We start from the raw sequence: 26,738 nt of genomic DNA, 5'->3' as shown, positions 1-26,738 counted from the left end.
AATATAAGGCTAAGTGTGATTGCCTTCATTTTACTTGGGACAAAGGTGAATGCGCATTAATGGTTGAAGTAAATCGAATCCACTTTAAAGAAATAACGTCATTTTTTTAGAGAAGAATTGAGTAGAGGGTTAACCTGGAATTATATTAGAGATAGGAAATAATTCGGGTTTTTATGACCATTCTAATGAATTAAAGCTAAATTAAAATTTAAAACAAAAGAAGCCATTCAGTCATAGTCTTGTAAAGTCTATAGACCTTATTATATCTTGGATTATTACAATTTTTAAATTAACAATGAAAAATGGGATTTTTTTTTGCTCAGAATATAAAGGAAAGTATAATATTTACTTTCTAAATTGTGTAAATTAAATCCATAGAATATTTGTTTAAATACAAATTATATAGTTAAACAAAAGTAGGCGTTCTAATTTTACGGGAAATATTTTATGTTAAAAGAAAATGTAGGCGTGTTAAGCATGTATTTTCCATCCTAACGAGTAATGACACTGATGATTATATTAAAATATGGATTTTTGAATGAGGATGAGGTTAATTGGAAATAAAGCCAAACATATATTTTCTAAAATTTATTATTAATTCATTAAATATTTGAATTAGAGTGTTAAATGTAATAGTAATAAAATAAAAAGAGTTTAAAAAAATATCAATTAAATTTTTTTTTATCACATGAATAATATATTATATTCGCTACTTAATATTTAGGTGAGATGGTCCACAAATCAATATTATCTATAAATACACTTCTTTCTTTAGCTCTTGCACTTAATATAATATTTTTGTTATTTGTAACATTAAATTACAATAAAATTAATCATATATTAATAAAAGTAAAAACAAGTTTTTTTAAAAAAAAGAATTTATTTTTATGGGGAATGCTGGTTGTCAAATTGCCAATAAATAGTATAAACTAGATAATAAATATATAAATCGCTATCCAATACAATTATTAGTCTCACTCATTAATTTATTGCACGTATTAAATTTAGTTAACATGGATTTTGTTTTATTTATATAAATTTATTAAATATTCTAAAAAAATATATTTAGCGGAATAACATTATAGAGGCCGTTAAAATAATAAAATAGTAATTTATATTATAATTTTTAATATAATTATATAAATTATTTTACTAAACATCAATATAATATTAATACATAATAGCAGAGTCCTATATATAATATATCGTAGGGGTTGTTTTTATCAAATATTTAAATTTTATTCATGGTGCCATTTTTTATATTTAATGCTAAAATACGAGCTGGAACATTCAAAATTAAAAAATAATGTTCTATAAATAGATTTAAGCTTTTTAAATTTGCTAAAAACTCGAGCCTATGAAGCTTACCCTGAATTTTCTAAAACCCTAAGTATATATTTACATTTTTAAATTAATAACTTAACCATTTTTTTTAAATATCTTTTAACTTGGGACATCCAATCATTTAAAAATTCAAATTTTGACGACGTGATACTAGGACATAACCTATAATTCATTCACAAAATTCTCGCATCTTTAGCATTTATATTTTTGGTCACAGAAATCTCATTTGATCTCCACAGAAATGTTATAAGCAGGTTATTATAATGTAGTATGTAATACGGGCGCATTCCATAATAATCATCAACAAAAAAACGCCATCTTTCAAAATCGTTTTTATAAAATTTGTATTAAATAAAAAATATATATGATTTTTGCATTTATAATGAGTTGTCGAAATTATAAAATTTTTTAAAGTTGGGTTTCATATTTAAAAGAATTGTTCTTAAAACTGATACCATTTTTTCTCTTTGTATTTTAATAAGATATTATGAGCATTTTTAGAATAATTTTCGGATTGAAGGAGCATTTGAGCCGTTTTTTCATCCAAATCATATAATTTCTCACCCCTTTCACTGACAGCCTTTAATGTTTTATTTTTAAAATTGATGCATTAATTTCTTTTTCTAGGTTTTCTTTGTCTAATTTTATATCCTACCGTTTAAGTAAATGAAAAAAGATAAAACTTGTCTCGCTCTGTGTACGGGTCCCGACGCAACCGCCTGGACATTTTGATTAGCATCTTGAAGTAATACGGCTGCCGTTCTAGCTTTCCCACTTGCTTCTCCAACTTTGAGAATGTATAATTTTATTGATGAGTTTTAGATTTCAAAGTTATTTTATCATAATATTATACAGATGAACGAGCAAAAAATTAATAAGCAAATAAGATTTCTATCTTTCTTTATATAAATGGGCGTTGTACTTTTTTGAGATTGTTGTTTAAATTTAATAAGAAACCTTAAATATATTAATAACAAAATTGAGCGGTACCAATTCAATTCATCAACATACATCCAATTTAAAAAAAAGGAAAATAGTTAACACTATTTTTTCAATTGCTTTAAAAGTGATATTGAAATTATTAACCTTATTAATATTATAAATTAAACCCTTTCCTTTTTTTTGAATTACCCTTAAGTTTATATTTTTTAAAAAATTATCCCTTTAACTTATTTTATTCATCTCAATAAATATAGACCCGAAATTTCTATACCATTTTTAAGTAATTAATAAGTCGGAACAATTAAGAATACCGAGACAAAATATTATCATTCAAGGAGATTGTAAAATTTTAGCTTATTAAATAAGAATAGAATAAAGAGAGAAGGGGGGGAGGGTATTATGAGTTATATATATATTTTTTTATGTACATAATTCTTCTCTATCCAAAGCCGTTGTTCTGGGTGAATTAAATAGAGTGCTAAAGAAACTGGATCTTGGTGGTTCGGGAGTTTCCTTTAGTCGAAATATTTTGCTTGTCATGTCCTTCAAATTTTTACTTTCAATTTTTAAAATAAAATTCGAATTTATTTGAAATAATGGATTGTCAATAAAAATATTGCATATTATAAGGTTAGTGGTATACAAGATTTTAGATTACCATAATTTCTACCAATAGAACCCTAAAATAATCAAGCAAGAAAAAATAAGCGATTAATTATTGTGTTTTGAGGTTTGCGAATTTAGAAGATATTTATATTATATATTTCACGGTTGTGCTTTGACCGGTCAAATATTATTAGGTCAATTGACAGATATTTGACCGGTCAAATTTAAATAAATGTTTTTTAAGATAATAACTTTATTTTATATTTAATAGTAAAAAAATGAATCTGTGTATTATTAAATTATATTTTTTAAAATTATATAATTAAAGTTTCGTTCTCCATGGCAGACTCTTGTTCTGATTTATATTTAATATTATTCTTCCTTAATATTTTTAATCAATCTTAGGTTATGTTATACTCTTACCAATTTTCTGGTTGTCGAGATTTCCAATCGTTTTCTTTTATTCGTATGAATATTACCCCAAACCGACAAATTTATTTCTTAAAAAGAAGTAAAACTAGGAAATGTTAGTATATTATACATTTCACTGAATTCAAGGTGAGAGGCCGAAATCTGATTATTTTTTGTGAACGATGCTGCTTTCCACATATTTTGGCAAAAAAACATACCGTCGCTTTTACTTCTGAAATTTATGATATCGCTTAAAATATTTTGATTATCATGACCTTATAAAATGCCTAATTCTTGTATTATATCACTTGCTTTATCAAACTAACTATTAGTAAGATGATCCCCTTATATTGGGGATCCAATAAATAATCAGCAGTGTAAGCACATGTATTTGGATTGTTTTTTCTTTTTCATCATATCTTTAATTTTTTTTCCTTAGATGGAGAAATTATAAAATCATGTCATGATTGAATGTTTTTCCAAATTAAGTATCTCGTTTTTTCTGCGTAAGCTAAAATATATTTATCCCTTTGTATTTACAACAATAAGATAGCTAAATATTAAAGAATAGTTTAAAATTTTAAATTTTTCGCCCAAATTTCTTCCAAATCTTTCAGACAACTATCTAACATCTTTAACAGCTGCTTTCAGAGCTTTCTCACATATGTGTATTTACTCCTTGCATTTTATCAACGATGCCATAATTGTATTTAATTTAATATAAATTGGAAATTATATTGATAAAGATGCTTTAATTGACCGTATTTGACCAGGTCAAATACTCCTTTGGTCAATTGGCCAACTTGCCAACCCTGATATGTTTATAACAAAATATGAAAACCAATGAGATATTATTGATATTAAATAAATATATACAGCCCAACGTCATTAATACACTCTTAATTTTTTTAATCTTATTTTTACCCATTTGCTTTAAAAAAATTCAAATAAGTTCAAAAATAACGATTATGACAATTGTCACTTTCTTATGGTACATCTTCAATGAAATTTTAATTTAACATGTTTGCAAATTATATTTTTACCCATTTGCCTTAAAAAAATTGAAAAAAGTTCAAAAATGACGATTATGACAATTGTCACTTTCCTATGGTATATCTTCAATGAAATTTAATTTAACATGTTTACAAAATATATTTTTACACATTTGCCTTAAAAAAATCAAAAATAACGATTATGACATTTGTCACTTTCTATGGTACATCTTCAATGAAATTTTAATTTAACATGTTTGCAAAATATATTTTTACTCATTTGTCTAAAAAAAATTGAAAAAGTTCAAAAATAACGATTATGACAATTGTCACTTTCCTATGGTACATCTTCACTGAAATTTTAATTTAACATTTTACAATATCTATTTTTAATCACTTGCTTTAAAAAAATTCAAATAAGTTGGAGTCGTGAAAAACGACCCGATGTTTGAATGTGAGTCGAAAAAACGACCTAACTTCAGGTCTGAGTTGAAAAAACAACCCAAACTTCAAGTCTGAGTCGAAAAAACGCCCAAACTTCAAGTCTTAGTCTAAAAAACGACCCAAACTTTGAGTCGGAGTCGAAAAAAAGGACCCATATTTTGGGTCGAGGCCTTTTTTTTAGCTTGAACTCGGGTCGAGGTCAAAAAAAAACGATACAAATTCTGAGTCGAAGTCGAAAAAACGACCCAAACTTTGAGTCGGAGTCAAAAAACGACCCGAACTTTGGGTCGGGGTCGCGACGTTTTAACAACACTAGGTGTCGAACGGGTAATTATAACGGTTCAGTTCCATTCCAGTTTTTAGTTTTAAATTTTAAAACAAGTTAGTTCCATTTCAATTATTTTGAACAAATTTATATCGATTCCTCTAGGTTAAGAGATTCATATCGGTTTGTTAAGATATTTTAAGTTTTGAATATTTTTAAGTTCAAGCAATAACCCAAAATGATAAAAATATTTATCTTCTATATATAAACCAAACAAAAATATTTTAAAAACTTAATTTTATTATAAAACACGATACAAGAAATAAAAAAATTAAGCAATATAAACATAATATAAACCAGGCGCGTATTCAGGAATTTGATGTGGGGAAGGGGGGGGGATAATTAAATTTTTTAAGATAAAATTATTGTTATTTTAAAATATCAAGCATATTTATTAGGACTAATAACTATTTCTAATACACAATTTTAAATTAATGTGAATTATAAAAAATTAAATATATAAACCTGCATATAAAAAACTATAAAATAAATGTGAATTAAAAAAATATTAGACGGATATAACAGGCCGCATATGAAAAACTATAAAATAAATGTGAATTAAAAAAATATTAGACGGATATAACAAGCTGCATATGAAAAACTTAAAATAAATGTGAATTATAAAATATTAAGTGAAAATAACCAGCATATGAATCACTATAAAATAAATGATCCAATAAAGAAATTTAATTTTTTGAACCTATAAAACTCCAAATTTTTTTTGAAAATTAATAAAATTGAAGACCATAATAAACCAAACTCAATTAAAATAAACTTTGATAAAATTTTTGCCAGTTTCTTAGGAATAATTGAATTTTGTATGTAATAACTTATAAAGTATTCATGTAAAAATGAAATTGCACAAAAAATATTAGATGCATATTATATATTTAAAATGTAAAATCCAATCTTCGTTGGGATTGAGCTAATTTTTCATTCATCTCATCCGTGCTTGGCGTCAAATGCCTATGAATATTCAAGGGCCATCTACTTTCTTAAAGAATGTTCTCTCATTAGTTGCAGTACTAATGGGAAGAGTTGCTAATATGTATAATAATTTTAATACATTGGAATAATCTAAAAGATGTTTGAAAAGATGCAAAGCATCCATTGCATTTTTTGAGACCATATCAACCATAGTTAATCTTTTATACCATAGTTGGCATTCAGCTAATCATGAAAATTACCTTCATTATTATTATTATTGAAATTCAAGCTTCCCAAATCCAAATGGCCACGTAATGCTAGCCTACTCCACAATATAAAATGACCTCAATAGTAAGTTTGATCTTACATCTCTTTCTTTTGCTATTTTAATCCTATTTTTGTCAATATGTGATGAAATGGGAATCATATCCCCACTTTGAATTAATTTGAAGAAACAGCTTTTGTGATAATTTATTTTTTGATGATTATCAAAGATTGCTCCATCTTTGTACTTGTTGAATGGAGTCTTAAAACTGTTCAGCTTAACTAAATTTCTTCCAGCATATCTTGAGCCAAACAGGACACATATCTTGCAATAAGCTCCATTATCTCGGATAGAGTATGCTAGCAAATTAGTAAAATAGCTGTTTTAAAATTTTAACTTTCGATTAACACATAAGGTTTGTAGATATTGAAAATTGAGGGGTGGAATACATATCTATTATTAAATAAAATATTTATCATAGGTATTTTTATTACCTTTTTAAGAAGTATATGTCTTTCTTCTAGGCTCTATAAAATGTTATAAAATTATTTGTAACTTTTTGCTTTTTTTGTAGGATGAGTAGGGTTTTCATCATCATCAAATGTTTAAAAAAATTTCCTATGTCCATTATTATTATATGACTAGAAATTGAAAATGATAGATAAATATTACGCCATTACAAATTTGAAAATAATAGATAAATATAACGCCAAGGAAAACTTGAAATCGAAATTAATTGATAAAATAACTTAGAAAATGAATGTGATAAATAAATGTAATTAAATAGATATTTAAAAAGAAAGAGATAGTAATAAATATTATAAAATATAAACAATATTTTGAAAAATATATCCGGCATCTGCATTTTTTAGCTTGTATGGGGGGGGGGGGGATTTGCCTCCTGCCCCCCACCCCTGCATATGCGCCTGAATATAACCACATATAAATTTGCACAATTTAAAAAAATTAAACTATGCCATTTATTTAAAATAAATGAAATTTTAAAAATCGTTATGAACTCGCTATACAGTGTTTATAACGGATATGTTATCTCCTTTTAAAATATTCTTATAACTGTTCATTTCGGTTTCGCGGTTCGGTTCGACACTTTTTTTATTTTTTAACATAACTTAAAATATTGCTAATTTTATCAGAAAAGATATAAATTAAAGATCGTAATTGATAATGTTGTTATCTCATAACCATTTGGTGGAGATGACCTGCTGAAATATAAGTATACTTTGGACCAACCTAAACCAACGTATATCCTCTGACCCAACTTTTAAATTAATCTTTAAACAAACGTTTAATTTAAAGTATTGTTTAAGTATCAATTAAACCAATTAAGCTAAAATTGATTGATGCATGACATTGAAGGTTTCACTTACAAAGTAGCATTCCTGAACCTTTTCATCTTATATAGCTCCACATCATCATATTTTATGGAAATTTAATTATCCTTTGAAGACAATGAGGATGGAAAGCTTCTGATTAATAAAAATTTAATCAAATTATTTTATTTTATGGAAATAATAGTCTATTGAATCAATTTTAGATTTATAGAAATATTTGAACTAAGTATTAAATTTTTATCAAATTGAAATGCTGATGAACCAGTAAAATTTTTTTTAACATTCTATTCATTGCGGCTAATTTGGGACAATTTTTAGTTACCTTTATATTATAATTAATTTTCTATGATGTCTATGACAGTTGGATAACTAATATTTAAAGCTTTAGAAATTTTTCTTCCAGATATACTTTTCATATGATGTTGAACAATAAGAAGTCATATTACATCAGATGTTGTATTTCTGGAGATTATAAATTATATTGGAAATGTTGAAAAATATTCTATTTAAGTATATGGCTGAAATAAAAAAGCAGATAATATCATTTAAAAACATGAAAAGATTTAAAGTGGTCAAACATTTTTGACATTAGCAGCCGAATATTATTGAAGTGTGATATATTATTTGTCAACTGATTACTTCCAGATTATCAAAATTTATTTAATTTTGCATTTATATATAACTAATAGTTTTATAATAAAAAATTACTACAATTGGTTACTACAGAAAAACTAAGTTTCTCTAAATAGTTGGAAATATAAGAGAAAAATAACTACTTTTCAAGTTTCGCTTTTAAAATATGTTTAATATTTATATACATCATTTATTAATTTTATATGATGATTTGTTAAGTTTAAAATTACTGTTTATTAAATATAATGTCGCATTTATGTCAGGCGCTCATGTAGAAATAGGTATAGAGGGAAGCCTATTTGGGGAAAAGCACATCTTTTGGACATCAACTTTGAAAAATAGTCTATTGTTAATAAAATTTACTAAGCCCTGATTTTTATGAAAAATAAATATATTGAGTTATTTATATATATTTTTGAAATAAATTGATATTTTTTTCAATGAAATTTTATTTTGATTTCATCGAAATGTCAAGAATCACATGTCATTATTTATCTAACACATCATTGAGTTTTAAGGTTGAAAAATATCATCAATTCTTGCAGATAAAAAGCAAAATTGTTATCATCTTAATACCTTATATTTTGTTTGTCAAAATTTGATTTATACATAATTCTATATAAAAAATGAGGAACCTTTTAAATATTCATCTAATAGATATAATCTCCATAATCAAAACATGATCGTTTTCGTATCTACTGTATTTAAAATTTAAGGAGACTACATAGTGTAATGTAATTTTTTTCACAAACCTCCCGTTTCAAAGGCGTATGATTTAAGCATGCACCAACTTGAATATAATTAAATTTAAAATATTAATTATATATATATATTAATTAATAGCTGAGATTTTTAAAATTTTGCCGTTTATTTCCATACTAGTTGAAGGGTAATTATTTAGTTTGTGTGCATGATACTAATAAATATACTTTATTAATAAATTTTATATAAATATTAAAATTTAGGAGAAAAAGAGGTAAAATTGTTGCAATGTATACCGTGAGCATGTATTAGAAATATCAAAATTTAAATTGGATAATATTTAAAATAGAGATGCTTTAAGATTTTTGAATTTTAAATATGGGTTATACATTGGCCTGAAAATTTTTTTTTGCAGACATAGCCAGGCTGTATCAAAAAACCAAGTCCCATGCAACTTTCATAAAATTTTGCCATTTATTTTTATTGTAATTTAATAAAAATGTCTTAAATTTAATTTTATATTTAGAATAAAATTTAGATTTGTGATAGAAATCATAATGGGTAAAATATAAAATACAAATGCTTGAAAATTTTTTAATTTTAAATATGGGCTAGACATTGGCCTGAAATTTTTTTTTTGCAGAAATCGCCAGGCCTGACTAAAAAACCAAGCCCATGCAACTTTCATATTCTGATTTTATATTAAAATGAATTATGACTTCTATATATTTTATTTCAGTTCTCAACTAACAAAATTATTATGGTGTTTAGTGAGCTTGAGAAAATTTTCCCACCAATATGGTTTTCAGAGATTTACCTATCTCCAGGCTTGGGAAAAAATTACAAAATTATTATGGGTTGGCCAGGTTTGAGTAAAAAAATTTCAGGCCAATGTCTGGTCCATATTTAAAATTAAAAAATTTTCAAATATCTATTTTAAATTTTACCCAATATGATTTCTATCACAAATTTTAATTTATTCTAATATAAAATTAAATTTAAGATATTGTTATTAAATTACAATGGAAATAAATGGCAAAATTTTATGAAAGTTGCATGGGACTTGGTTTTTTGATCAGGCCTGGCTATGTCTGCAAAAAAAATTTTCAGGCTAATGTCTACCCAATATTTAAATTTAAAAAATTTCCAAGCATCTCTTTTTTAAATTTTATTCAATATGATTTCTATCAATTTAAATTTTATTCTAAATATAAAATTAAATTTAAGACATTATTATTAAATTACAATAGAAATAAATGGCAAAATTTTGGGAAAGTTGCATGGGACGTGGTTTTTAGATCAGGCCTAGCTGTGTCTGCAAAACAATATTTTGAGACCAATGTCTAGCCCATATTTAAAATTAAAAAATTTTGAAGCATCTCTATTTTTAATTTTACCCAATATAATTCCTATCACAAATTTAAAATTTGATATTTCTAATACCCTTAATGCTCACGGGTTACATTGCAACAATTTTATCTCCTCTTTTTCTCCTAAATTTTAATATAAAGCATATTTAGTACCATATACACAAACTATTACCCCTCAACCCCGTCATTCTTGACGGGTTATTAGCAAGTAATTTTATATTGGGTACAAAAAAGTTGTCTAATTAATTTTTTTATTGTAGTTATTATTATATCAAAAGAACACTTCTATTACATTATGATATTTTAAAAAAAATATCCAACCTATAAAAATAGGAAATAGGACAAGTTCTTCCCAAAAACAAGGATAATATAATTAAAATAGTAATTTTTATTATATTTTTGAAAAGAAAAATTGTTTGTGTTCTGATGGAATCGCTCTATTATAAAGTCCGATCTAATAACTCTTATTTTATTTCTACAATTATTAAAATTTAGGTAACAATTAATTGAATTATCATTTCTAATTTATTCAAGTAAAATTTTATTTATTATATTTTAGGCATGCTTTAGAAAAACGCAGTCGATTTAGTAAAATTATATTAGGGCGTGCTGAATACCCTTTTCCCGTCCCCAGTGATGTTATTATGAAAGATTGAAAATTAATTGATTGAAAATTAATTCTGAAACTCACCACATATCAGTAGAATAAGTAAATTTTTGTATTTCGCTTGGGGAACATAAGTAGAGCCCATTTCCATTGTTGCTGAAGCAAATGCATCTTTTGAAGCTAAATAAAAGAAATTTAATAAATCCTATATAGAAAAGGTGTTAAGGATGACCATTATATGATGATTTTTTTCGGTAGTAAGTCGGTTAAATACATTCTTTTTTCTTTCTTTCTTTCTTTCTATTTGAATTATTTGTTAAGGGTGAGTCAGTTATAAAAAATGCTAATTTTAATTAGTTACGCTTACTCAGATATTCGATCGGCATCTTGAGATGGCAATCTATAAAATATAATTATAATATTTCAATTAATCGGTAAAAAAACAATTTGAAAGTCATGGTTATAATTTTATTAGTCGATCCCAACTATTCTTATAATTGCTTGGCCAAATATATTACAAACTAAAGGAAGGAATGTAAAGCAGATAGGCTCTAACAAATCATAAAACGCTTCAACTGTATAAATAGGCGTCATATTTAAAGTATAAAACGAAACTACCTCAAGTTAAGCGGCGAAACGAGGAATATATCAATCAGGATCCGAAAACTGGGAACGCTGTATATTAAGATATTGCCATTTGAAGCATAGCAAGTCATACATTCTTGATCTAATAACCATATTAATTTTAAAAAAGGATATCATATTGAATCATTCATTATACTCCTTTCTGTTTTCAACTATAACATTCAGAGGGCGAGGTATAATATATTATCTAAAAAAATAGTGGAATTTTTCCTGTTCACGGAAATCATTCTTATGTAAGGTTTAGCTAGTTTAATTTTTGGGAAAAATATTCAAAATATAAATCATTTAAATAACTCAAGAATGATTCCATGTATTAGCATTAGTTACTACAAATAAAAACTATTAAGATATTTTTTAGGTGGACCAGGATTCATAATTTGAATGGTACATATTTCCAAAAATTTCATAAAAATCTAGGTGTCATATCAACTATATTATTTACTACATTCACTTCGAATCAAAATTTAAAGGTTTTTTTTACCTTTAAATTCGACAACTCGCGCTACCAATATCTTCCTATGTTCATTAGCCATTTTGACCTTGTAGATAACTGACATGTATGATTGAGCCCTTAGTGAAACGGAGCAGGCCTGACATTCAGATATAAGCACAGCAAAATCTTTATTGAAATTCTTCCCAAAATTTTCTTGATTGTTTGTATTTTGATCTGAGTTTTTTTAAATTTAATTATATTTTAAATGAAAATCTAATCATAAACAAAAATAAAATAATACTAATTATAACAACACATTGATTCATTGTGTTTTTTTCTTTGTTCTTTATTTTGAGAGATATTTAGATTTTTATGAGACTTGCACCTATAATTTTGTTTTTTAAGAAGTCCGTCCTAGTTTAGACCTGTCAGAAAGATAAACTGATTCAAGCCTGGAGTGTTGCAAAATCTCTCCATTTGAGCCGATTTTTAAAAACGGCTAACTCAGTATTTTATACCAAAAATATTACTGCCTGAAGATTTTGCTCATAGATGACACAAAGTTTTGGGCACCTATTAAGCGAAATATCTAGGCTTAGGCAATATTATTCTGGCTAAAATATTGAGATAGCCGTTTTTAAAAATCGGCTCAAATGGAACGATGATTTTTACATCACTAAAAGTCGGTTTAGTCTGACTCTAGTGGACAGGTCTCGAAAAGGGGCTCTATATTTTGTAAAGTATAGTATAATGTGGAAATAATCATTGAATTTGATAATGAAACGTTAAGGATGTAAAAAAAACAATTAAATATCACGTTAATGAAATTTCAAAACGCTTAAAAATTAAATTTCTCATAAAAAAAAATAACTTAAAAATAACTTTTTTAAAAAAAAATAAACTCAATTTAACAGAATAAGGGAGTTTTAAAATGCTTGTGATAATGAAAAATCAAAATATTGGTAGTGTTGTTAAACGGCTCGATTTGAGCCGGTTTTTAAAGACGACTAGCTCAATATTTTATATAGGAAAATATTACGCAAGCCTGATTTTAGTCATAGATGGCACAAAGGTTTTGGCATCTATTAGTGAAATCTCAAGGTATAGGCAATATTTTTCTGGCTAAAATATTGAGTTAGTCATTTTTAAAAATCTGCTCAAATCGAACCGTTTAACAATACTAATTGATAGATTATATTTAAGATGATTCTGATATTAAAAATTAGGCAATAAAATATTGGTACATTATATTTTTCATATAATAAAAAAAAATTAAAAAGGCAACGTTTGTTTTTTTTTTCAGAAAAAAACGGGTTTTTTTCATCTTAACGAAAAGTCGAGAAAGAAATTAACAATTCGCATTACTATAAAACTCATTATCGTTCTGTGCCTTGCTATAAATTTTACAAGATTGATGTATCAAAATATAAGAGATAGTGCAAAAATTTACTTTTTTATATAAAAATATGTATGGTTTTAAAAATAGGGATGATTGCATTCTATAACACTAATAGAAACATTTTCTGAGTAAAAAGATAAAATATATAACTCTGAATTAGGTCTTGTTCAAAACTAATTCTACTAATTTTTCCCAATCTTTTCTTAAAGTTCAACATATATTATTTTTTAAAGTTTCAAATATATATAATTAATAGAGCGAATTAAAAACCATTAATATTCCTGCTATCCATACTGCTAGGTGGGGGAGTTTGAGTATTTGTTGGAATAGATGATGTATTTGGATAAGGGTTTGTTAGAGGAGTTATGGAATCAGTTGGTTGAGAAGTTGATGGTTGGGATGGAATTGAATGGGATATGGAATCGGCTGCATTAAAATATTTATTTATATAATATTAATTAGGAGGATATATGCCAATTAGGGAGAGCGCTTTCTTAGCTCAAGAAAAAATAAATCATATAATTATTTTGAATAAAATTTACCAGATGAGGCGTTAGACAAACAAGAACCTCCTCGTTTTTTATAAACGTTTTTAGCTACCCCGATCTCTTTTTTGGAAATGATGGGAGGCGAAAATTTATTTACGCCAGTAGGGGTCTGAATCGATGATGCTGAAAGTGGATTATCAAAACTTTGGTTATTTAAAGTTGAAAGACTACCAACGAAATAAATGTTCAGTATTTGACCCTTTAGTCTGAATATTGTGCCTGTGGTTGAAGATTTTTCAAAAAGAAAATATGTGTTTGTAGCAAGGAAACTTTTTTAATATTATAGTATAAAATATCAGTCATTATTATTTAAGCAATATAAAATAACAATTTAAAACATGATAGTCGAAATATATATTTAGGTCCTTTTTTTACTTTTTTCTTTCTTCCTTTTAAAATTATTGTGATCATTTTCAATCAAGATGAATTATAGAACGTCTAAATGGTGACCTCTCATTTGTAAGCCCCAGCTTCGATGCTCCATTAACAAGAAAATATTTAGTTTTTTTAAAGCTGAGTTTAAATCAGAACAACTAAATTTAGTGAGTGGCTTCATTAATAACATCCATAGATAAATATAATTAAAAGATTTCTTGTAATAAGAAAAAAATAACCTGTGGGAGATATAACGACTGGTTTTTGCGCGCTTGGTAAAATGGGAGAAAATGTCAGAACTAACACCGATCCAAAAGAAGTGCCTATTTATTTTTCAAGAAATATCATAAATTATGAGAATCAGTTTTTAATATAATGCAAAATTAATTTTGACAATATTATTATAAAATTGTTAGATATATTTTTGTAGCATAATATAATTTTTTAAGCGCCAGTCAAACAGAGCCAACTTTTTCATAAATGTAAAAAAAACCACTTACCCATCCATAACCACAGTGGTCCTAAATTGTTTGAATTCCCTGCCCCAGTTCCGCCTTCTATATTTTCCGCTCCACTCCCAACTTCTTCCTTACCGGAGTCTTTGGTATTCTCCTTCCCTTCTTTAACTACCTCCTTACAATTTTCATTGCCACCGCTACAACCGCTATCTAAAGATATCACATTTTCTTCAACAGCTCCGCTGCAATCGTTCACAAGATTATTCACTACACTGCCATTATAAAATGAGAGGGCGGTTACCCGTTCGAACACAGAATTATTATTGGTATAGTTCGAATATTCGTGAAGATTGTTATTGGGGTTGAAATTTGGCAGAATCGATTTAGGGCTGGTGGAAGGGGATTGCAAATTATTTACCGGTATTTGGTTATTTGGTCCGGGGGCCATGTAAAAATTAGCATTGTGGGCGTTAGATAATATAGTCACATCAAATTCTTTAAAATTGTTGTAATTAGTCGTAGGTTGAGGAGCAGTGGCAATAGAAGAAGTCTGAGAAGATGTTGTACTATGAGTATTAGAAGACGGGATACTAGGGCCTGATGCGTTGATAATGTTCGGGTTGCTGTTTTTTGTTTGATTTGCTTTTTATATAATTTAAAATTATGAACATAGACTAAGCAAGAATGCAATAAAAGACCGATGAAATGTATTTATGCATTTCAACCAGAAATGCGCCAATGCCATTTTTGGCCGATATCAAGGCTAAGTATCGACTTGATACAACCGATACTAAAATTTTTTTTTATTGTTTTAAATAATTTCGAAATTAACACAGACCTACAACGTTATAAAAATAAAAATCAAGCAGAGTCTAAATTTTTTGTTACATAATAATTTATTTCAATGAATAATTATATCACAGATGTCAAAAAAGAGGCAGGATGTGATAGGTGTAAAGTGTTTAAAAAATATGGATGGAAAAATGACGATTGATAGTAGTGGTATTAAGAACACCTGGAAGATTTACATGAAAGGACTTTTGAATGAAGAAAATGAATGGAATAATAATATTAGTTGTGCAAAGGTAGAAGGTCCAGGGTGTAAATTTGGCAAGGACAAGATAAAAAGAGCAGTGAAAAAGATGAAGAAAGGGAAGGCATCGGGTTTAACGATGGTGGTATCAGAGATGTTTAAAGGTTCTGATGATTTAGGGATTGAATGGTTAATGAATTTAGCAAATCAGATTGTCACAGAAGGTACTATTCCCGAGGACTGGCGAAGAAGTATAATTATCCCAGTATACAAGGGGAAAGGTGATCCTTTAGATTGCGGGTCTTACAGAGCTATTAAACTCTTGGAACATGCAATGAAAGTATTTGAGAGAGTGTTAGAGAAGCGGTTAAGGGAACAAATTAAAATTGATGAAATGCAGTTTGGTTTTACATCGGGAAAAGGCACGACAGATGCAATTTTTGTGGTGAGACAAATACAGGAGAAGTATCTTGCGAAGGAAAAGAAACTCTATTATGCGTTTGTTGATTTGGAGAAAGCATTTGATAGGGTGCCGCGTGAGATTACAAGATGGGCCTTGAGAAAATCAGGTGTGGAGGAATGGTTGGTTACCGCAGTGATGGCAATGTGTTGAAGCACAAACAGCAGTACGGACGGATTATGGTGATAGTGACAGCTTTGAGGTGAAGGTAGGACTTCATCAAGGATCCGTGCTGAGTCCATTATTATTTATCTTAGTAATGTATGTGGTGGCTAGAGAAATGCGTGAAGGACTTCCCTGGGAGATATTATATGCAGATGACCTTGTATTAATGGCAAACAGTGAGGGAGAATTGAGGGATAAAGTTAGTAAATGGAAGATGACTATGGAAGCAAAGGGCCTGAAAATGAATGCATAAAAAACAAAGGTGATGTTTGGTGGGGAAAATCTAAAGATGGAAGAATCCGGTAATTGGCCTTGCGGTGTATGTGGGAAAGTAGTTGCTAGAAATTCTATCCAATGCACCAGATGCCAGAAATGGGTACATAAAAGATGTAGCGGGAAAAAAGGCAGTTTGATGTTAGAAAGAATGACCTTTATTTGTAGAACATGCATGAAAGGGATACATAATAATGATAACCTAAAAAATGGTAATCTGGATATTGGCAATGGGTTAACCCTAGAAAAAGTGAAAACGTTTTGTTATTTAGGTGATATGCTAAACGCAGATGGTGGTGTAGATTCTGCCGTTGTTGCAAGGATCAGACAAGCTTGGCAGAAGTTCAGAGAGATGTCGTCTATTCTTACAAATAAAAAAGTTTCTCTGAAGTTAAAGGGGAAAGTTTACGTAAGCTGTGTGAGGAGTTGTTTAGTTTATGGCGGTGAAACATGGGCAATGAAAGCGACTCACGAAGCCAAATTAGAAAGAACAGAGATGAGGATGGTTAGATGGATGTGTGGGGTATCTCTGAGAGATAGAAATACTAGCTAGGAATTGCGAGCAAGATTATGTATAGAAATGATTGTTATGGTAATGCGACGAAATAGACTAAGATGGTTTAGGCATGTGGAACGTATGACAAGAGATGACTGGGTAAAGAGATGCACAATGATGGAAGTAGGAGGATCAAGACCTAGAGGAAGACCCAAGATGACGTGGACAAATGTGATAGCGGCGGATATGAGAAACATGAATCTTACAAGTATTGATGCTTAGGACCGTCAAAAATGGAAAAGAAAAATTAGAGGGAAAACTGGCCTACCCGGGTAAACCTGGAAATCGCCATAAAACGGAGAATAAGAAGAAGAATGAATAATTATATCAATTAATAATAAAAATTGAAAAATTTATATAAGACATATTATATAAAAAATTATTTACTCAATTATAAATGTTATATTTATAAATTATAATTAATTAATATATGAAACTTTAAGACAAGTATAGTATATTTTTCTAATAAAAATTAATTTTTTAATAATATCAACAAGGAAGCTTCCTTTCTTAGTGTGTTTCTCAAAATAAATGGACGCATAAAAAATGAGGTAACGTTCATTAGCAATAAGTATAAAAATTATCGGTATCAGTCGATACTTGATATTGTTGCACCTCTGATTTCAACGATATATCTTACATAAGACAAAGTTAACTGATTAATTAGATTAGATTTTTTTTAAATATTCAAATTAATAAGAATTTAATATTAAAAAATGCATAATTTGCTTCTAATTTTTTTTTACCTAAACAGCTGGTTAATTTGGGACAGCAAGCTGGCTAAAAAGTATATATTGATAAAAAAAAATGTATATAAGCATGCAGCAAGTCTTCATGCAATTAAAAAATAAAATTAGAAAGCCATCCCTCCGCATGCAAAGCCATCATAAATATTTATATTAAGCGTGGCATGAAATATAAAATATAAATGGCCAGGTTTATAATAAAAGTGTTTGTAAAATACTACAACGAAAATAAGTATAAAATATATATCGAAACATCGATAAGTAATCATCTTCGATCCCAATAGCTCGCTTTCTTAATTCTTAATCATAAATATTTTTATTTTTTTTAAATGTTATAAATGTTGACCACCTCTTTAAGTAAAAACGTAACAGCCCTTGGTGAGTGTTTATGGGAAGTTTCATTCATTGTAGTTTTCTTAATACATAATATTAGGACACGACTTATGGTAGACATTAGACCTTAAACCTTATAAACGTAAAGCATCATTTATGAGCTCGAAGAACATGACACAAGTTAAGCTTAACATTATACTTCGCAGATTGATATTACATCAACATCAAGTTTAGAAAATGTTATTTATAGATAGTAGAGACCCGCAGAAATCAAAATTCTAGGCCGGAGCCGGACTTAAATTTTTATCCGAATTCTATTTCTTGAAAATTTTTTTCCCTGCATAATTTTTAAAAATTGTTTTATGGCATGACCCAGAATTTTTTAAAACTTCGTTATTATTTTGGATGTATTTTGTAAATTGTTTCAGAAATTGAAAATATGACTAATAAATAAATATAAAACGTAAACGTTCTATTATATAATTTTTCAGATTAATTGATATCTTTTAATTTTTGTATAAAAAAATATTTTAAAACCAGACTAGGGTTTATTTCAAAAAAAAATTTGTCCGGGCATGCAAGCCTCTGATATATAGAAAATATTAGGGCTGTGCCGATATTAAACATTGGATCGGCACTGATATTTAGCGTTTCAAAAAATATAGGATCGGGCCGATTTTTTTTAAAGAACCGATCCGATATTTTTTTATTGTTTTTAGTTATTTTATGATAGTAAATATAATCATATAATTAAAAAAAATTCATATTGTTGTGATGTTTCAAAAAATTGCTTACTTTACACTATTTTTTGTTATATTATTTGCAACAAGAAAAGGATTTTAAAAATATCTAACGAGTCACTTTCAGATAGTGTTGCTAAACGGCTCGATTCGGCCAATTTTAAAAACGGTTGACTCAAGATTTTGGTCAAAAGTAAATTACTCAAGTTTATTGATTTTGCCCACAGATAGCAGAAAGTTTTGGACTTATATTAGCGAAATATCGAGGCTTAAGTAATAATATTTTGGTTAAAATTTTGATGATTTTTTAACAACAATACATTCATCCATAAACTTTGCAAATATTTTAAATGAGATTATTAACTTTAGAGAATAAAAAAATAAAATACACTTAATCATTCGTGAAAGTTAGTTTGTTTTTATTAAAATTGAAAATATTGATATTTTTATGACATTGATACAAAAAAAAAATTAATATAAATATCGAATCGGTATTGAAATTGGATCGGTTTTTTAGTAATATCGGATCGGATCGGTGAAGAACATGTGGATCGGGAAAGCCCTAGAAAACATTATACAAGATGTAGAATATTATTATGTATAATTTTTTTGCATAATAATGTAGTATCTGCTTATAACAGTAAGGGACATGAAGTGTAAAAGAGATTAAAAGCGAGAACACGTTATATACTGTAAATTTTTTTAAATCATGTAAAACTTAGAGCTAAGCATTTGGTAAAAAAATTGGGAAGTTGCTACAAAGACAAAGCGTAAGTACATATATAATATTTATACAAAATGATAGTGGTAAAACAAGTCAATATTAGTATAAATTGGTATTTAAATGTGATTAGCCTTTCGTGAATTCCTTAATGACTATTGAGAAAAGCGTGCGATGTAATATACTAGACAAAGAAGCAATAATATATCAATTAAGGACTAAAACGATCAAACGATATGCCATTTATGATGTTGACCACGAATTTACAATGAATAAAATGTTTTCTATCCAATTATTTCCTAATATCTTTAAACTAACCATCGGCAGCACTACAATATCCGGCCCTAAAACCGCCGGGAAGAGTGTTTTTCTCCGAGTTATTAAATCCAAAGTTATTTAGCAGGGTTGATGTGTTCGTGGAATTTGAGATGTTGCTGCTGCTAGCATTAGATGAGGGAAGGAAAAAAAGGGGCGGTGAGCTATTAGCAGAAGGAGAAAACGTACTGAAAGATATGAAGCTGTGAGCCTTTTGGATCCGGGATTTGGCCAGGGAAGTAAAATGGGGATTCACAAATGTAGTAGACGGCGCATTTGTATTTTGGGAAGAAGAAGTCGATGCAATTGCATTATTTACACTGGAGGTGGTAGTTGTGTTATGAGTATTAATATTGGGCGGGTGAGATGATGTATAAGGTGGTGGGGGTAAGGGGGGTGGTTGAGTCACGTGAGAAGGAACGTTGCTGTGTAATGGCGTAGAGTTCTATGTTTGAAGGCATTTATATATTTTTTTAAATATTGTATTGTACAAGGTAGGATGATATTTAAATTGGGTAATAGAAAGTTTTAAGGATATATTATATTTATAGTCTTTAGAAAGTAATTTTTTTAAGAGGTCTAATTCATTTTTTTAAACCCAAAATTATTAGTGGTTTAAAATGTACAAGAAGTAAATGTTATTAAAGCCATAATGTTTTAGAGTTGTTTTAATAAAATAATTAATAATATTGGCATTTTACATAATTTAATATGTAATATCTAATTAGATATTCAAATAAATGAAATATAAATTTAACATGCAACAGCACCCATATTCAAAAATAATTATTCCGCAATTTCCACAGTATTTATATATATAAAATGATCCACGCATACAATTAAGCCACGTTTCATAATTTTTAAATAGCAGATATTTCTGTAAAATTTCAGAAAATTGCTGCTTTATGCTTTAAAAATTCCTATAATATTTAAACAATTCAAGTCCCCGGAATTAAATATGGAATCATTTACTATAACTATAATCTATGTTAGGTTCTGGCCCATTTCCTAATTCGACTTCATTATTTCTTTTGCTTTTAGACAGATTGGTGAAGTAGCTACTAATACTTTTGTCAAACTTCGTGGAAAATTTTGAATCGATTTTACCCATTCCTTTTTCTTCGGTCATTCCTGGACCCGTGGGAAATATCCAAGCGAATGTGGAACGTCTTTTCCTATTAACTTTATCACTCGTGTTTTTATCCTTGAATATGAAAGGGTATTCAAGTGTGGTGGTCAACAGAGAATGTTTCGGATGAGAATACTTCGTGAAGCTATCTTTCATGTTATTTTTTTGCAGTATTCCGAGAGTTTTATGATCATGATGAGCGTATAATATTCTAATGCTACAAGATGTCGTAAAGGAGAGAGAAGGGTTTGGAATTAACTTATAATATAAAGCAGGGAAAAATAAACAGAATTATCTAAAAATTGTGAGATATTTTGATTAATTATAAATATAATTTGTTTTTTTTATTATTCGTATTGAACCTTTGAATAAAAACATTTCTTTATGTGAGAGTTGAGAATACTAAGACTAAAAAATACTTTCTATAAAAAAATTAGATAAAATTATGAGAGCATGCAACGCATTCATAATAATATTATTATGACTTAATAAAAAAAATATATTAAATTAAATATATACTTTGATTAGGATCAAAATTATTTATTTTACTACAATGTATTTTTTACCGGGTGTTAGTTAAGCTTAAATTGGCTAGTAAGGGAGATCGGGGCCAAAAGGGAATAGAGTAAAAAGGTAGTTTCTCATAACTTTTGAGTATGTTCTGAAATGATGTCTATATCAAAAAGTTGTCCAAGGCTTCTATAGTTATTTAATTAACTTAGAGGACTTGTGGTAAAGTAGCAGAGGAAAGGTGATACTTGTTCCTGTATAATATGCCTAGCAACTGACGGGATGAGATAAGAGAACAATTTTTTTAAAAAAGTTTAATAAAACATTTGAATTTTGTCATATTTTATGTACTCCGGATCTGAGAAGTTTTACTCCGGTAATATGGTAAAATAATTATTTTACTATTATTGATTAAAGTTAGGTTAATCCTAAAAACTATAGAGATATATTTTATTTTGTAGCTAAAGAATAACATTTAATAGCAAAAGAGTAAAATAGTTGTCCTTTAGCCCCGATCTCTCCATTTCAAATATCATGTATATAGCTCGCTCCATTAATAAATAATAATATATTATTAGTAGCTGGCACCAATAATTTATTATTCGTATAGATAATAAAATCATAATTCGATAATTTGATATTTCTCTTCCAAAATTAAAAAAAAAACATTATAAATTTATAGAAAAATTAATATAATAACTAAAATCAACTTAAAAATAATTATGATATTATAGAATAAATTCCACTGGAAATATTATCCAAATTTTGCGCCTTATATCCAAATCCATAATAAATAAATTGGTGAAGTATTATTACAGCTATGATTTATTACGATTATAGCTATGATTTATCACGTTTTGCAACATGCTGAAGTAGGAAATAAAAGTAAAAAGTTCCACGTTTTTCCATTAGGAATATAATTTTTTATGAATAATTTCCAAATGCAACATTATTATTTACCAATATTATAATATAATTTTATACGAATAATATATTATTCTTATTCGTAAAATAAGATTGAAATCGAAAAATTCTTTTTAGTTATAAAATCAGAATATAGCACTTCTAAAATGAGCTATTTTATTCGTGTTTTTTTCAGTATCAATGTATTTAAATGGTATCATCTAATGAAGTATCTCAAAATAAAAATATATCATTAATGTAATATGGAAATTCATCAATGATAATGACAGGATGTGTATTTTTAAAAAAATAGAAATAGGCTTAAAATTTAAGCTCTGTATATAAGTCAAAAATTATATTTAAAAAATTATGTTTTTTGAATATACGGAAACTTCTATGGAAGGTGATTTACACCGATCTGGGTGTGTTTCATTGTCAACAATGTTTTTATTGCGAAACAGAGGAAACGTTTTGTTGGGTGTGGATCTGACAAAAGGATCACTTGACCCTAAAACATATATTCAAAGAAAATAATAATTATTATATTAAGTAAATAATTAATCTTAAACAAAAAATCTTCTAGACCAGTTGTAAGTAAATTGATCTCTTTCTTTCATTCTTATTTTTTTCCTTTTCTTATGGGAAACGAACAAAAATGTTTTTAAGGAATCAAAATCGGCGTAGTTCGGAAGATATCAGATTTACCAGTTGTTAGTAACGCGCTATTGTAGCATGCTATCTTTTTTGGTAGTGATAGCTAATAGCGAGCTACTTTTTTTCCAATTATTAAAACTACAAACATGAAAATTTAAATATAATATCATATTTAATTATAATTTTTATGATTTATTATTTAATTTTGAAATTGAATTTTATTTTCAATTTGTATTATAACCTAAATAAACTAATGTAAATTATTTAAAATGTTATCGTAAATGGATATCCAAATCGATGTAAGTGAGTCAGACAATTATGATATTAATGAAATGGAAGGTACCCTGGAAGAAAATGTTCTTGATAACAATAATACACATTTTCCATTTCCAAGATTTTAAAATATTTTCAAATTAATGTAAAAACAAAAGCCGGCTACAAATTTATTTGTTCTATCTGTAAAAAAATATCCTCAAATAAATCTAGTAGCTATACTCAAAAAACACCTAAAGGTAATTGTCATTTTTAATTCTAATAGTATTTATTTTTATAAGAATGTTCATATCAACAGTTTTAAAGAGATAAAAAAAACATCGTAATAATTTTAATATAGAGGAGACTACATCCAAAAAAATCAATTCAATTCAAGCTAGATTGATTAATAATACATGCCAATATTTCTCAGATATTGGCTGAAGTCATTGTCAATTTTATACAACACAGCCAATGTCTGGTTGATAATCCATCATTTATCATGATGATTAAAACTCTATCCCCTATATTATGTCACCAGACACTAATGATTTAGTAGATAACTTTGAAGTGATGAAAGATGCTCTAATAGCAGAGTTGTGAGAGATATCCTATATATGTACCACGGCAGATATTTGTACACACATAACAGAAGGTAAAAACTTATTTATATTTATAAATTAATCTGATATTAATATTTTTAGAGCTTATTTGAAAATCACAGTCATTGGCTAGACCCTAAGAGTTTAAAAAGAAGATCTGTAGCATTAGCCTCAAAAGGATAATAGGATACCAGACATATGATGTACTTGCAAATAAAATTTACATCCCAATTTAAACTTAACTGGCTATATAATTCCGATGATGCTAAAGATCAATGTGATAGGGACACAGTAGAGCTGAATAGTCTCATACCAAACAAAGATGCCCTAGTTACAACCACAAAAACAACTTTCACTGTTATTTTTTTTGAAATAAAGGATACTAATATAATAGAAAATCCTTTCGACGCGTTTTTTAAATCTAAAGATACTCAAATGAGTATTTTTGATAATTTTTTTATATTAAAAAAAAAATATAAAATTAAAGACTGCCTTGCCCTCAAGTGCTAGTGTTGAGGGATTATTTAGTTATAGGAAACTTATATTTTCTGATCGTCGCTCTAGACTTGGGAATGATAGTATGTATAGAAATGATTTTATTAATAAAATGCAACAAAATAAATAATATCATAAATAGATATTTTTATTAAATAAAATAGTTTCCCCTTCCTTTAAGGCCTGGCGTAATTGCCTTCCAAAAATTAAAAATAATCGAATATGAATAATGAGGAAAATTATTCGAAATTATTTATATATAAATATTCGTAATTATTCGCAAATATTTTATTGCAAGTAAAATAAAAAGAAGTAATTAAATTTTCCTAGTGTATATCATTTCGTTTTATTTTATTTCCTATTATCAAATATCAAATCATAACAAGTTATATTTGCTGAAAAAGTTTAATGGAAGAAAAGGGAAAGCTTCAAAGTAAAATATAATTATTTTATTTTGATTGTTTCTCTTTAATCATTTTTGATGTTATTGAACAAGTCAAAACATTTTTATAGAATGTGCCTCTTTCCCATATTCTCGAGCTCCTGACAGATAAATAACTAATTTTTTTGACTAGTTCTTATTATTTGATTAGGAAAATCCTTTTCCCATTTAGTAACCTTATTTTTGGCAAATTTTAAAGACAATCTAATTCAGATAGTGCATTATAATATCTTCATCCCCTATTACATTGTCATAATCACCTCTAAAAATTATATTAATAATTAAATAAAGGAAATTTATGCTACTAAAGTATTTTTATATATTAAATAAAATCATAATGAAATACTTTCTAAAATTTTGTTATATTTTATATGCAAATATTTAAAATGTAGATATTTTAAATAGATTATAATTTTAAAAATTTTATTTTGTCATAATCACCTTCACCTCTAACTAATAAAATGATATTAATAATAAAAATAAATACATGATTAAATAAAGGAAATTTATGCTACTAAAGTATTTTTAATAAATAAAATCTATAATGAAATACTTTCTAAAATTTTGTTATATTTTATATGCAAATATTTAAAATGTAGATATTTTAAATAGATTATAATTTTAAAAATTTTATTTTGTCATAATTACCTTCATTAAATATTTTTTTATAAGCAATTCTGATTCTAAAAATTGGATATTTTGGTCAATTTGTTTGGATAACGTTATATGAAATCATTGGGTTTTATTTTGTTTATTTTCTATAAATTTTTATATTGTAATGACAATTAGTTTAGAGAATCCTTAAAAGTGTCATCTTTAAACATCTGTAAAAAATTTTTTGCAAAATATTTTATATGCTTTAGAAAAATTTTCGAATCGAATCGAATATTCGACGAATCGAAACGAATAAGGATTTTATTATTCGTACGAATACGAATAGACGATTCGTTTTTTGTAGGCCTAATCAAAACTTAACTATATTTAAATTAAATGCTGATTTTATGTATTATATACTATACTATTACATTATAAGCAAAATATAAAACAAATTTATTTCTAAATTTTTCTTTACAAAAAGAAAGTAGCCAGCTACTTTTAAAAATAGTAGCTAATAGCGCGCTACTTTTAAAAGTAGGGTTAACAACTCTGATATTTACATTGTGTTGATAAAAGAGAATATATATAAACTACAAACCGTAAAGATCTTGAGTATTCATATTGATCAACAAGGTTTTGTTGATATAGTCGACTATGCACAGACCTTGGGTGGTTCCAACAACTAATCTTAACATAGTTTAAAAAACAAAATAAGATATAGGGTGTATTCTATTTCCATGAATCATTTTAAGGTTTGGTATATATATTTATAAATCATTATAGAAATTCATTAATATTTCTGATAAAAATATGGAATGAGGTATAAAAGTATTGATTTTATAAAAACATTGTAAAATAAAAAATATGCTTATATTACTAATAACATATAACTATTTGTTGATTTATTTGTTAGTTATTATTATAATACATTTTTACTTATTTCCCCCAAAAATGGCCCCCTGAAAAAAAAACATAAAGGAAAATTATTAAGATTATATTGATAACCTTCAAATTTAACTTAGCGAATTTTGAAC

General features: G+C 27.2%; 1 protein-coding gene across 5 annotated transcripts in view; it reads right to left on the bottom strand.

Annotated features, from left to right (window-relative positions):
* Positions 1 to 712: 712 nt before the first annotated feature.
* LOC135924818 (syntaxin-binding protein 5-like) overlaps positions 713 to 26,738 on the bottom strand; it is an 86,592-nt gene continuing 60,566 nt past the window's right edge. The window contains exons 18-31 of one of the 5 annotated variants that reach the window (XM_065459939.1): positions 26,303 to 26,391; positions 23,049 to 23,170; positions 18,012 to 18,045; positions 14,821 to 15,420; positions 14,560 to 14,643; positions 13,940 to 14,164; positions 13,668 to 13,823; positions 12,047 to 12,232; positions 11,539 to 11,647; positions 11,288 to 11,320; positions 11,005 to 11,100; positions 2,715 to 2,842; positions 2,028 to 2,131; positions 713 to 1,924 (exon numbers count right to left, since the gene is read on the bottom strand). In XM_065459939.1, the coding sequence (XP_065316011.1) occupies positions 1,787 to 1,924; positions 2,028 to 2,131; positions 2,715 to 2,842; positions 11,005 to 11,100; positions 11,288 to 11,320; positions 11,539 to 11,647; positions 12,047 to 12,232; positions 13,668 to 13,823; positions 13,940 to 14,164; positions 14,560 to 14,643; positions 14,821 to 15,420; positions 18,012 to 18,045; positions 23,049 to 23,170; positions 26,303 to 26,391 (2,104 nt within the window). In that variant the 3' untranslated portion in view covers positions 713 to 1,786. Of the gene's footprint in view, positions 1,925 to 2,027; positions 2,132 to 2,714; positions 2,843 to 11,004; positions 11,101 to 11,287; positions 11,321 to 11,538; positions 11,648 to 12,046; positions 12,233 to 13,667; positions 13,824 to 13,939; positions 14,165 to 14,559; positions 14,644 to 14,820; positions 15,421 to 18,011; positions 18,046 to 20,123; positions 20,566 to 23,048; positions 23,171 to 26,302; positions 26,392 to 26,738 lie in introns of all 5 variants that reach the window. The other 4 variants (XM_065459940.1, XM_065459935.1, XM_065459936.1 and 1 more) reach the window with 4 other exon arrangements.

This window comes from Gordionus sp. m RMFG-2023, chromosome 2 (assembly GCF_954871325.1).
Source record: "Gordionus sp. m RMFG-2023 chromosome 2, tfGorSpeb1-WG-v2, whole genome shotgun sequence".
Taxonomy (NCBI): domain Eukaryota; kingdom Metazoa; phylum Nematomorpha; class Gordioida; order Chordodea; family Parachordodidae; genus Gordionus; species Gordionus sp. m RMFG-2023.
Note: the sequence above shows the minus strand (reverse complement) of the source record. Positions and strands in the feature narration are given on the sequence as shown.